General features: G+C 38.7%; 1 protein-coding gene across 1 annotated transcript in view; it reads right to left on the reverse strand.

Moving 5' to 3' along the window:
* The window catches only part of LOC126352518 (uncharacterized), a 184,419-nt gene extending 172,097 nt beyond the window's left edge, over positions 1–12,322 (reverse strand). The window contains exon 1 of the mRNA XM_050002693.1: positions 12,191–12,322. Coding sequence (XP_049858650.1) covers positions 12,191–12,245 — 55 coding nt within the window. The 5' untranslated portion in view covers positions 12,246–12,322. The remainder of the gene's footprint in view (positions 1–12,190) is intronic.
* Between the last annotated feature and the right edge of the window lie 1,585 nt (positions 12,323–13,907).

Genomic DNA, 13,907 nt, shown 5'->3' on the forward strand with positions numbered 1-13,907 from the left:
GAATACTCTTGCATCTAGCAGTGGCCGAAAGTACTTAATTCCGTCGTACACGGTAAGGAACTCCATTTCTACTATACGGCTAAGCACAAATTGAGAAACTTATAGCACGTGTGACCTGACACAAAACTACAACGCGACGCGCACGTTCTACACTAGTCGCTCTGGAACTGCGCACATTGCGACGCGTACACAAGCTTCGCAAGCGCCGACTGACGACGCTCTGCGCTGACAGAATCGAAGCGCGCGCACACTGTGATTTTTTTCAAACGAATTTATAGAAACTATTCAGTGAAAAGATTTGATCTTTGGCTTATCTGTAGCGTTATATGTCAGCTTCATGGTGAAGTGCCCATCATCTCGCTAATGGTCATACTTATTGTGATAAACACATTTTACTAAGACACTGCCCGCATCTCGTGGTCGTGCGGTAGCGTTCTCGCTTCCCACGCCCGGGTTCCCGGGTTCGATTCCCGGCGGAGTCAGGGATTTTCTCTGCCTCGTGATGGCTGGGTGTTGTGTGATGTCCTTAGGTTAGTTAGGTTTAAGTAGTTCTAAGTTCTAGGGGACTGATGACCACAGTAGTTAAGTCTCATAGTGCTCAGAGCCATTTGAACCATTTGAACTAAGACACTATGCAAAATTCAAAAAATGTGCGGTGAAAAATAGGGGGCGCTATGACTTTGCGTTTGGTCGTAATACACCATACGCTGCTGCGCACGAAATTCAACTAACATACTGGATTTTTCTTTAGACTTGGGAGGAGGTCTCTATCTGTCTCCGATCCCGAGAAAGCTAATCCTATGTAGTGCATTCACTCCCGATCTCACGCCCGCGGGAATGAAATGTGTGGGTTAGAGTCATAACTGACATGCTCCAAAATAACGAAAATTGAAATGATGACGTATTCACATATAGCTTTATACAAAGAACATAATTCACGAAACAATTATTCACATTTGGCACAAGATCCTTGAGAAAACCGGTGTTAAACTGCATGGTTAGTTTCAAAAGTCTCATGTTCCGCGGGATCTTGTTAAGTTTTCTCCCGTACCTCATCTTGACCAATTAGCGATTAGCTCACTCGGCGCAATTTTCTTGTGTAGTAGTAAATATTTATGCCAGTGGAGTGTGTTTTCTCTTCTGTTCAGTTATTTTGGGGAATATGATTCAATATAGTGGTTGGAATAAAACTGATTTGAGACACAAGTCATTGAAGAAAACGTTTCACCCGTTGGAGAAAGAGGAAGGCCAAGGAAACGTCCACAGCATCCAGAAATGTGGAAGCCAAACGAATGACGTTACAATATCGTGTTTTCTTCATTGTTTTCAAATTAAACTGATTCTTTTTATTGGCTTGATTTGTTCCTCCACGTAAGAATGTATAGGACTCTTTCTTTGGAACTTAACAGTGAGGAATCGCAAATTCAATATTTTAAGCCCATTTTTGAAAAATAAACAGAACCTCACAGTGCAGCTTGTTCTATCATTATAGGTACAAATCTTCAGTGCTGCCCCAGTATGCGACATGTCAACACCGTGGAGGAGCGTTTAATTGTTGTTCAGTTTCTATGAACGATATCAAAAACTTTCGTGATCTGCATATCGAGTCGCTACACGTTAGTTCCCGCGAAACCAACATCGTCCAAACAGCTCAGTACCAAAACTCACAAGATCCAAAATGGGGATTGTCAAAACTTACATGTTCCATACCTCATTAACAAAATTCACACTGTCCATAACATAACCTTAAATAATTGTAATTTCTCAATAAGCAAACATAATCTGAAATATACATAATGATTTATAGCCATTGTTCTTTCCATACCGATGTCAATATATGGGACATGCGCACGACGCATATAAAACACGTTTTTACTCATTTGTGAAAATGTATGTTTTTGGAGCATGTGAGTTATGCTTCTAACCTACTCAAATGTTCGCAACAGCCCTCACATCCCCTAAACCACTCGAGACATGGAACGAGATTTTGACGATTGATGGCACAAAAGGAGGGGAGTATAGTTCCAGTTCGTAAGCACACTGAGTTTTCTTATCTATGGTGATATACCACAAGTTGTACTTTCTATTTTGTTTTTTCTTCCAGTGACGCTAATTCTTTAAGAGTTATCGACAGTTAGGGAAAAACAAGAGTTTCCTAGTACGAAAATAAACATGAAATTTCTTCTCTTAGGTCACACCAAACCGATACAATAGGTTTCTCGTAAGCTATTGAGCTCTCTGGTCGCCAATTACTTGTTTAATGAGATACTCTGTTTCAGAATTATGTCACAATAGCTGCTGCAAAAATGAGTTTGTGCAAATTATACTGTGTTTTGGCAAAAGAAGTACAATTACAACTCCCAACACGAGAAATGTGGCCGCTACTCATAAATGGAGGTGCCATTTGTTGATTGAGAAGTCGTCTTATTAATTAGAACCTGGAATCATGCCTAAAATTGAAATCAACAACATAGAAACTGGACTTACCAAACTTTACAAAGACATTCGAGGCTACTGTGCACATTAGTGTTTGTCAGTCATTGTCATAATTTAATTTTATGTATACTTTGCAATTAAATTTCACCAACAAATAATATCGTTGACAAGTATGACATCAAGTTTTATTCAACGTACCTGTAGTTCAATAAGACTTAAACTTTAGTAAAGTATATTAAGTTAACTTTAGGGAGCGTTGTGTAGTGAAAGAAGATGGGGTGTGGAATATTGAGAAAGATATGTTGAGGTAGTCTGGACATACAAAGGAGAGGACCGAAAGGAGATAGCTGAAACAAGCATACGAAACGAATGTGGATGGGAGATTAGGATGGGGTCGACCTCAGCGAACGTACATCAATCAGACTGAGGATATTTTTTAACGAAGGCCCGCTTATGACGACCCTAACAATGTACCTTCCTATATAGTTTAAGTGTAAAAAATCTAATTCTCAAAAAAATTTAAATCATTGTACTGTTGATATTGGGCTTTGTCGACTAATGAGTACGTCGACCGTTGGATTAGGTGATGTCCAGGTTTTCTTTTTACATAGAGATCTTGTAAACTTTGTTGACTTAAGACCCAGTGCGGGTAATATACAGAAGCTTATTAGATATTCTTCATACTTATTCGTTCGCTGATGCGCTGCATGAAGTCATACAACTCACTTTTTTCACCCCCTCCATGCCAGCCTGTGCATTAAAATCACCTAACAAGATTTTCTCACAATGTTTGGGTATCTTGCACGTAGTTCCTTCTTGTCTTTCCCACAATCTTCCAGTGTTTGAGGAGCTTTCTTGCTGTCACTGTTAGAGGGAGCGTGAGCATTTATCAGTGCATTTATTTTGTTGCTTGATTTTAAAGTAATGACAGATTCTTTCGCATGAGGATGTAAAGTCGACAACTGAATCTAAAATCCTATTTCTTACTGCAAAGACAGCTCCAAGCACTGATAAATTTCCTTTGATTTTTATGGTTGGTTTATCTTTAAATATGCTCAAGTTTTCTGAGTCGAAATGGCTGTAAAGTTGGAAACGTGTTTCCTGGATTGCTAGGACATGAATGGCGAATTTTTCTACAGTGTCAGTTGTGTATGTGTGTCAGTTTTCAGCAGGGTGCTGGATATTAACAACACCTTAAAAAGTTTTTTTTTTTTTTGGGGGGGGGGGGGGGGGGGAGGTGGCGAAGAGATTTTGAGAATCTCCGATTCATCTCTGTATGATATTCCCAATCCCAGAGAATCCTTTGGATTGAAAACTTTCGGATATGTGTCAGGGGTTTGGGGTAGTTGCGTTTGTTCCGTTATGCCTGTTTTACAAATTAAAGGAATAAGTGGAGATGATCTTTGGGGAAAGATCCCAAAATTGCAACTCGATTGTAGAGATCTAGTGGTGCCTGTAACAGTTCTCCGGCTAAGCTGTTTCAGTCCGCGAGACCTGTTTTATTTCGCTGAAGTCCGCCGGCAAGCCGCTGAGAACCTCACCTGTTCGCCACCTGACTATGACATGCGCCACCCCTTCCCTTGCTACGACAGCATAACAGGTTCATGGCAGTTCATTTCTTTTTATTATTTATTTAAAGGAGACGAGATAAGGAGAGGACTACCCGTGGGGTAACGGATGCTGCAAAAGTGAAAGCTGACAAACTTAGATCTCATCACACTTTGAAAAAGAAAAGAAAATTCATTCCAAGAAAATAAAGAAGCAGTTTACCTGTGTCCCTCATGATGAACCTGTTGATGCAAATGAAGCAATGTGCGAAGGTGACATTTTTTCAGTTCATTTTTGATACAGCTACCTGTTCTCCAAGCAACTTTTTTTTAAAAAAATCCCTGAAACTTGTTGAGGAAAACTTCCATTATATTTAAAAGCGCTGTTTTGAAACAGCAATATCCAATATCGTGATTATTTTCTTGGCAATGTTTCAACAGGCTTCGAAAGTGAATCAAAGATTCTCTTTCACTATCTCGAGCAAAAAGAGATAATTTATTTTCGAACGAAATAAGTTCTTCTAACGTCGAAAAAATTGTGTTTCCTTTCTCCTGTAGCTTACGATTAAGCTGACATAGACTGCGACATAACGTCTACTATGAAGTAGAATTTTTGGATCCACTGATCGTTCGTTCTGGATCGTGGACAGCTTCCTAAAGGAGAAATGCCTTAATTTATGTTAATAAGGAAGCTAAACGTTTCAAAACATTTCCTCTATACGATCAAAGTATCTTATGATGCTTCAGAAGAGCGCGTACTCACTCTCCATTTCAACTAAACAGACTGGAAACTGGCGATGATCAGGAGCTTTAGCGCTATAGCGTGCGTTCACATGTGGTGTTTATGGAGAAGCCACAGGCAAGGAGCTGAAGAGCCCCATGTGGCTCGCGAGCCGCGGTTTGCCGAGCAGTGACGTAACGGATTAGGGAATGTGGCAGTTCTTGCAGAGAATATGCATAAGAATAAATATGTCAGAGTACGGAAGGGAGTAGCTGATTTGGATAACTACTTAACACAAAACAGAATTACGTTCCCATCAAATAGACCAGATCTAATGGAAATCGATTTACAAAGCTGATACAGATTGCCTGAAGAACAACTCCGAGGCTTTCGCCTGTGACACGAGAACAAGATCCCAAGGAGTAGCCAGACCTCCGCGGCACATTACCCAGGCACACGATTATTACAGACAGTCTTGAAACTAGGATAGCCAGCCAGGAAATGTAAACACAGATGGTGGCGATGAAGTTGTCGATAAGTGGATCAAAGAATGGAATCCTTGGAATGGATATCAAACAGTTGAAAGATGTGAGTCCTCACTGAAGATACAAAACTCACCTCAAAAAGAATCCGCCACAAGAAACGTGCCTACGACAAACGCAGGCTCACAGAAATAGAAGAGGATTTCTAGAAAAACAACACCCGATGTTTCTACAAGACATTACGTGAGGATTTGTTTCGGTATAAACCACCAACATTGTGTTTTCGCCAAATTAATTGAAAACTAGAGGCAAACAATAAAGTGAATTGTATGATGGTTGTTGACTACTTTCAAAATTTATTGAACTGCGATGCTCTAGTGGAAAGATTGCATTTTGGAAACCTTTAACAAACCTAGGTCATCATCCTCCAACAATTCAAGAAACAAGAGAGACAATTCAGCCACTCAAGAATAACAAAGGGCCAGGAGGGGATGGCATAACCGATGCGAGGTTTAAAATAGGAAGAGATTACCTCATAAGAAGGATTCATACCCTCTAAGCAGAAATATGGAAAACTGAAAGGATTCTAAAGGACTGGAAGAAAGCTATTATATATCCGTTGCACAAAAAGAGTGATGGAGCACATCCCAACAACTAGAGGCCTAACTCTTCTTTCAGGTTCTAACCAAAGCTCTCTGAAACAGATTTGAACAGCAAATATATCGTTTGGTTGGTGAACATGAAGCACACTTCGGAAGAACCACATCATGTGCTGAGGAGATCTGGTGTCTGAAGACAAATTGAGGATGTGTGAAGTATCAACGCATTGCATCGCGTCTGTGGACTTCAAAAAGGCGTATGACCATGTTGACAGGAGGAGGGAGAAGGAGATTAGTGTTTAACGTCCCGTCGGGAACGAGGTCTTTAGAAGCGGCGCACAAGCTCGGATTTGGAAAGGATGAGGAAGTAAATCGGCCATCCGAGCATTTGCCTGAAACGATTTAGTGAAACTACGGAAAATCTAAATCAGGATGCCCAGACGCGAGTTTGAACCATAATCCTCCCGAATGCATGTCCTGTGATCTAAGCACTGTGCCACCTAGCTCAATCCGTTGCTGACAGCCAAACCGTTTTGGACACTTCAGAAGAGCTCAGGGTAGACAGGTAGACCAGGGAACTAATCTACCGGATTCTCACAGGCAAAATATCTCAAGCGAAGTTGCTTGGTGAAATATCTGATTCTTCTGAAGTACGTACAGGAGTTCGATAGGAGATGACGTCTCCCCGCTTCTGTTCAACATTTTATTGGACAAAGTCATCAGATAATGGGGGAAATAATTCAAAGTTATAAATATCGGGAATCAAACTGAAGATTTAGCTACATTCACTAAGACTAGTGGGGAAATCAAGTACTCCATAGATAAGTTAGACGAGGTAGCATCAAAGACAGGCCTCCAAATATCATATAAGAGAACTTATTTGATGGAAAATTTACATTAAAATGTCATAATATTTTCACTACAAATGAGATACGGGACGATTTCATATATGTCTTCTGTTAACTGTCCCGAAGAAATCACTGTACAATCTTGGGTAGACAGTGAAGTCAATTTAAAAAGAACCAACAGACTTCAGAAAACGTACAGAATAACATGGAATCACTAAAATAAAAGAGTGATAGTCTGCAATGCGAAACTTCAGACAGTTGCCAGACAGACAGTTGTTCTGCCTTGAGCACTATATGTCTCACAAACTACAACTCTAGGAGACCATTCGAAAATTGATGATACTGCAAAGGAGGTGCGAAAAATTCTAAGAAAAAGTTGTGGTCTTTCTAATGTAAATTGCAAGTGGATTAAAAGAACAACTACAGACTTAAACACAGCAATAGATGGGCTCACTGATGCAATACCTAGATGCTTGAAGTTCTGTGTTCACATTTAAGAATGGACAACACTAGATTAACAAAAAACTACTTGATATAATAAATTTAAAAGCGATGAAACTCACTTGTTTAGAAGAAGTTAAGCAGGACTTACGATAAATGAATGTCACAGCAGATACCAACAAAGAACGCAGTCTTTAGAATCCTAGTTGCGAGTCACTCAACTGCAGAGAAAGCTTAGAAAACATTGGACAGAGGAACGCTAAAAACAACACAGCGAACTCAGGATATTTTGGAAAGAGAAGAAGAAAAAGAAGCTGTCAGACCAAGCCAACAAGTTCAAACGCGCCCTTCAACTGGACATAACGACGAAAGAAGAAAAATACTTTCAGTTAGACACGTAACCAGCAACTGGATGACAGTTGGACCTAGCAAATTTATTGGTTGAATCCAGTGCACGACAAAAGACCAAGACAGAGCCCTAGTGGAAGGTGAGGGGGTGACTTTAAAGAACATGGACGAGCAAAGCAGATATGTACGACCGAAGAGATCTTGCTTTTTAGCACTCTAACGCAAATGGCTGATTATGATGGTGGCGGTGTTGACGAAATAGGTAAATAGCTGTAGATCAGAGTTGTGGAAACACTTCACTTGTGCATATCATTCCTGATCTTGGATAACTTCAATCTGACTAACACCCACGGTATGCCATATGCTGCATGGGGCTATAGCGTAACGACCTCATTTCTTGCGTTATTTTCTATACGTTAAGGCGTACTATACCCAAATAAAGAGCATGCATTTTCTCTGTCTCGCACTTTACAATTCTAGCTCGACTGCACAAGGTGTAGTTAACTTCTAAGTACTGTTATTTCCTGTTCTGATTTTTCTCTTTACCTGAGACAGACAGACGGACAAACAGATGGATAGAGAGTTTCGCAACTAAGCGGAGCTTCCCATTGCTGCTGAAAATAAAGTGACCCCAGGAGTAGCCCTGGGGAAAGGGGTGGAGGACGTTCTTATCTTCGTGCGCACCAGGCGAACATGGATGAAGCGGGTGTCAAACGCTCATGAATTATGATACTGCACGGATTGTTTACTCAGCGAGAGATGATAAATGATTGTGTCATCTCGCAGCAAATACGGCATCTGCAGCTTCCCCAAATACTGTTCCTTACGCCCTGTATTACTACATTTGACATAATACAGCTCAGTCAGTGTTACTCATGACTGTGACTGAGTCTTTTCTGCTTTCATCCGAAATATACATTAACAGCATCATGCTGTTCTTTTCAAAAGTTATAAAAACTATTGGAATTTCGTTCCTATGTTCACATTTTCTCCAAGTTGTATATATTCTCTGGAGGCACTTAGGTTGCATGCCATGTGCCTGGATGTCTGATGAGGAAAGCTCGGTAGGTATATTCAGCTGTCCACTGGCAGTTTTTTGAGGTTTTGGGAAGGGCGCCAGTGCTGGTCTGTGAGGATTATGCGGAACAGTTTGATTCGAAACGCCTCAAGAAGTGCATGTTCTTGCATCTTCTGATCAGGGCTATGTCGGGTTTTGAGGAGACCAAAAACAGGTTTCGCAGGTTCTGTTGGATACTTTCAAATAACGTAGAAAGACGTAATCCAACTTACCAATCAACATTTACTGTAATATTCTCTTAAGAGTTGTTCTAGCAATGCAACCATTTAGCATACAGCCATTACAATGTATGTAATTTATTTGATCTCGTGTACACACGTTGCAGGAAATTCCTTTCTTTGTTCATCATTCTGGCCATGACTAAATATATACCTGATTACAAACGACGGTCACAGAGACGACCGAACGAGACTTCTGCAGTTCTCGTTCTCTCAAAAATTCGGCCAAATGTAGACTAAATACCAAACCAGAGTTGGATAAGACAAACGCATGGTGGGCACTGGACTATTAAAATCCGTAGAACTGGCTTCTGATAAACTTTCAATTCTACCCACTACTGAACAAGAAACTCTTAAAAGGTCTTTACCATGCGTCTTTTCACCAGATACGATACTGAATATACATTTTAACCGCCTGGAGATAAACGTGTCAAGCATTTGCTCACAGAATTTTAAATCCTTAAACCTTCTGTTCCTGCCAATATCCACCACTTCCCGACTTGTAACGCTCTAGAAACAGGTGTCGGTCCAAACCCAGGCGTATACCGAGCGCGTCATTAAGCGCAACAGAGTCCCAGGTGTTGAGTACCCAAAACCCCAATCAGCAATAACATCCGATTTCAAAAAGCGTTTTCTGTGATCGCATCAACCACTGTCTTTCAGGACATGGCACAAGGATGCATCTCTAATCGCGCTTGTGTGTCGATAGTGGGTTTTATCGCCACGCCACATGAGGTAAAGTCAACACAAGACTGACGATGCTTTGTGAAACAGCAACACGCTAAATTACCAAGAAATTGATGCTAACCACAGAATTGGGGGAAATTAGTAACGGATATAGTTTCTGTTCATTACATATATGGTCAATCCATACCAAGTGGTCCAGCACTGGTTGCTTGACCATCTCAGAAAAAAAAAATTATATTTACTTGGTGAATTCCCCAATGTTTAGTAATAACAAAAATATTTTTTTAAATTATTGTTTATTATTTTGAAATGGCGCCATATTTGTTCCAGGCCCCATGCGTCTTTTCGTATTTGCAAGCATCTACATTTTTTACAATTATGCAGTTGTGGATTGTCCTAAGCCTTTCAGATGCAATACATTTAGTTCAGCACACTATGGACTACAAATTAAATCATTATCGCTTAGCTGAATATATTCTTTAACATATTTTTAATAGTTCAAAGTTATGAGCCACAAATTACAAGAACTAAATTTTTGAACAGTAATTGTCCAAAGAAACATTAATTTCTCAGCTTTAATATTTTTTCTGCTATTGCACTGTATAGTATAGTTACTTTTTATAGAGTATTAATGGTTAGCAGCTTACACTAAAAAAATATACTGTTTTAAAAAATAGATTTTTTAAATTTTTCCATTTTGTGGCCTACAATATCTTTGGTGGGGGATCAGATAAAAATCTGAAAATTTCACAGTTAATAGACCTTTATGATATCAAACTTCAGTGTAAATTTCAACTTTGAGGTTAATTTGGAAGTTATGGAAAAAATATTACAAACATGAGTCAAAAATACGTTTTTTAACATCTGCGATATCTAGGATTATGGAATAAAATAGATCAGTTACAGTATGTAATTTAATCATATCTATGATTACTTACTTTTTTTGCAGGAAAAATTTAAAAATCCGTTTTTAAAAATAGTGTTTTTTAAAGTGTAAGCTGCTGATCATTGATACTCTATAAAAAGTAACTATACTATACAGTGTAATAGTAGAAAATATTAAAGCTGAGAAATTAATCTTTCTTTGGAAAACAACTGTTCAAAAATTGAGTTTTTTTTAATTTCCGGCTGATAACCTTGAACTATTAAAATATATTAAAGAATACATTCAGCTTTGTGATAATGATGTTAATTTGTAGCCCAGAGTGTGTTGAACTAAATGCATTTTATCTGAAAGGCTTAGGACAATTATTACGGCATAGCTGTAAAAAATGTAGATGCTTGCAAATACGAAAAAACGCACGCTGCCTGGAACAAATATGGCCGTCATTTCAAAATAATAAACAATAATTTTTTAAAAAATATTTTTGTGACTACTAAGTATTGGGGAATTCACTCAGCATATATAATTTTTTTCCTAGATGGTCAAGCAAGCGTTTTTTTTGTCTTTTTTTGGACCACTTGGTATGGATTGACCCTATAACAATTACTGAGCGGATAACCAACAATGCTCTGAGATAAATTTTTTGTGTCACCTGTAAAATTTAGTTCATGTGGCATGATACGTCTCGAAGCTAACCAACACTTATTTGTATAAAAAATAAATGGTTATTTAATAATCTTGTGGTCCCTCCCCCCCTCACGACGGACAAATTTCTGCGGACGCCCATGGTAGAACTAAGAGAGCAAATGTACTTAGGAGAGTGGTGATTCGTTGGTGATACTATATCTTACGAATAAAAGAAATACGAATTGTATCCTGCTGTATCGCCACAGTGATAAAAGCCGAGAGTTCGTATATGACAAATCATGAAAAACAGAGGGTCCGTGAAAACTGCGACCATAGTAAAATCAGAAACTGAATGCCGGCTGTCACATTGTGATAACACACTAATCTTGATGACAAACATGACGCATATACCAACACGAAAAACCGTCTATCCATTGTTTCAACGTTAGGGCAGCTGCAATTGTTGCGCAGAATCAAGCACAGTAACAGTATACACTCTTTAGTACGGGCTTCACGATGATTCGCTGAGTTTAAATGCAAGGACGCGTGTGTACAGCTTGTGAAAATTACTTCATAGTGCATTCTAAATGAGATTTTACAACTTCGCTTTTAACTTCTGTAATCCTTTATGGAACTCAGTTAAATGTAGCAAATGAATGTGTGTTTGGAGAGAGACCAGCGTGCGTGGGACTCAGAATGGGAAAAAAAATCAGCTGTTTGCTTTCCAGAGTAATCATTTTCTTTGAGCTACTGAAGGACACCACGGACGAGCCATCTAAGAAACACATTTTCAGCTGTAAGATTGCCACAATTATTTGATTGAGTCTTTCAACTGCTCTAGTTGTAGGGGTGTGAACACAAGCACTCTTAGTAGATTTCAGTGACTTTCTGTCCACATTTTTGTAATCATTTACGCTACGAAAAATGTTTATTTTCTTATTTTAGTAACAGAATTTTAATGTCTGCTAAAACTCTTGCCTTGAGGAATCCTGTTTGCAACTTTTAAAATGAGCTACTGGCACGATAGGTTTCTTTATTTTTCTTATTTTAACGTCACGTACGCAGAAACTGTACGAGACATGTAGATACATCTGTTATTTTGCTTTCTTGCAATATATTGTCTCTAAACTTGTACTTCGACGTTTGCGTTGGACACTGGTGTTCCGAATATCATTAACTTGCGGGTGAGATCACCGACTCCGCCAACTTTTTACTTAGGGCAACCGAATTGTAAGTAAGAGAAAGAACGTTAATATGCAAGAGTGCTGTACTCACCTAGGTGAGCGAGGTCGATTATAGGAATCTCTGATCTCGACAGCAATGTCTCCATTCTGCTTGACAGTGAGCGACTAAAGGCATAACATGCCAGTCTACTTGATACTTGGCGAGCTCATATACGCGGGACTGCAAAACTGTTGACGCCACCGCCAGAGGCGCTCTATGACAGACACATTTCGATTAGTTTATGCCGATACCACCAGAGGTGTATACAATTGACAGTTATTCTTGCAGCAGTTACTTAATTCATTTACGGCTAAAAATTACCAGATGAATGTAGCTTCCTTTTGGGGAACTCTAGGTCTTACATCGAAATAGTACAATTGTTTTTGCATTGTATCAGGTTCCAGGAAGAAATTGAAATCTCCCTGCTTTTAATCAACTCTTTCTCCTAATATTATTATTATTTTAATGCAATCAGCATGTTTGTAACACATAGACATCATAAGGAACTTTACGCAAATACGTGATAAAATCATATCTTTTACTGTTAACTGATTTGGAATTTAATATATGCCATGACATTTTCATATTTTTTTAAGTTGTTTTGGGTAAGCAATGTACATCCAATTATTCTCAATTGAAATTCCCCATGTTACATCCCCTCATGCTTAATGACCACAACAGTTTGTGGCGTATAATATGAGAAAAACGATAGGTTATCTTTGACAGAATCACATTTTCTAGTATTTTTCTCCATTGCTCTATCACTACAAAAAATTGTAGTGTTGTTGACCATGTGTGTGGGAAAGAAGACACGTAATAGCTAGAATACAAGTGAGCCATTTGGAGCACATGTTTCATCAGTTTTCAATGTTTTATGATGCCGCCACATATTCCAATTAAATAGTAGCAGATATCAAACACTTACATAACAGCTTCACTTCTGGAAGTATGGCTAGTATCTTCATGGATATCACATGATTTTGTGATGAAAATTCTGCTTATATCTTTTGAGTTTTTGTCAGATATAGTTCTTCTGTCAGCACACCATATAGAAAACTATCTCTTTGACACAAACCTGTGAAGTAAGGACATTACAATGCGACAGAAATGGTCCTGTCATGGAGGAAATAAATAAATGTTCTCACTGCCATTCTATCTGAAAACTTGTGACAAAATATCCTTTCACATTTAGTCACCATCCATACTCTTTCAGCAGAATAACAAAGGTGTCAAAACAATAAATAAATTGATATGTGTTCCTATGCTTAATAGCAGAGGAAATTCTGTCCTTTTTGGGACTTGAAAAAATTTATTCTTGGTGAGCAATTGGAAACCTAATTAGCTCAATGTTTGAACTCATATGCTGATTATTTTTGGCAATCCATTAAATAATATTACCAATATACAGTTATTGATAAAAAGCAACTAATCTTAAATCTGATAAGAAATTGCACAGGAGGAGTTAAAACAGTTGTGAGCAGCAATTTATACTTGTACTGGCAGAGTCAAATCATTACTGGATGCATGTCAGGCCTTCCAAATCAGTGAAAAGATTCAGGAGGTACTGCTCCTGTCCACACATCTCAAATAACTGTTGTGTTTTTAGTTTTACAAGAGCAGTAGCTGTCTGAGATGTTCAGACAGAAGTTATCACACTTGCAGTGCCTGATGAATGTTTTCATTTTCATTTCATCCAGCAAAGTGTACAAACAGGTTATTGAAACCAGAAGCATTTTCTCAGTAGGCCTACAGAGCATAAGACACAAGT

Source organism: Schistocerca gregaria, chromosome 1 (genome assembly GCF_023897955.1).
Source record: "Schistocerca gregaria isolate iqSchGreg1 chromosome 1, iqSchGreg1.2, whole genome shotgun sequence".
In the NCBI taxonomy this organism is placed as follows: domain Eukaryota; kingdom Metazoa; phylum Arthropoda; class Insecta; order Orthoptera; family Acrididae; genus Schistocerca; species Schistocerca gregaria.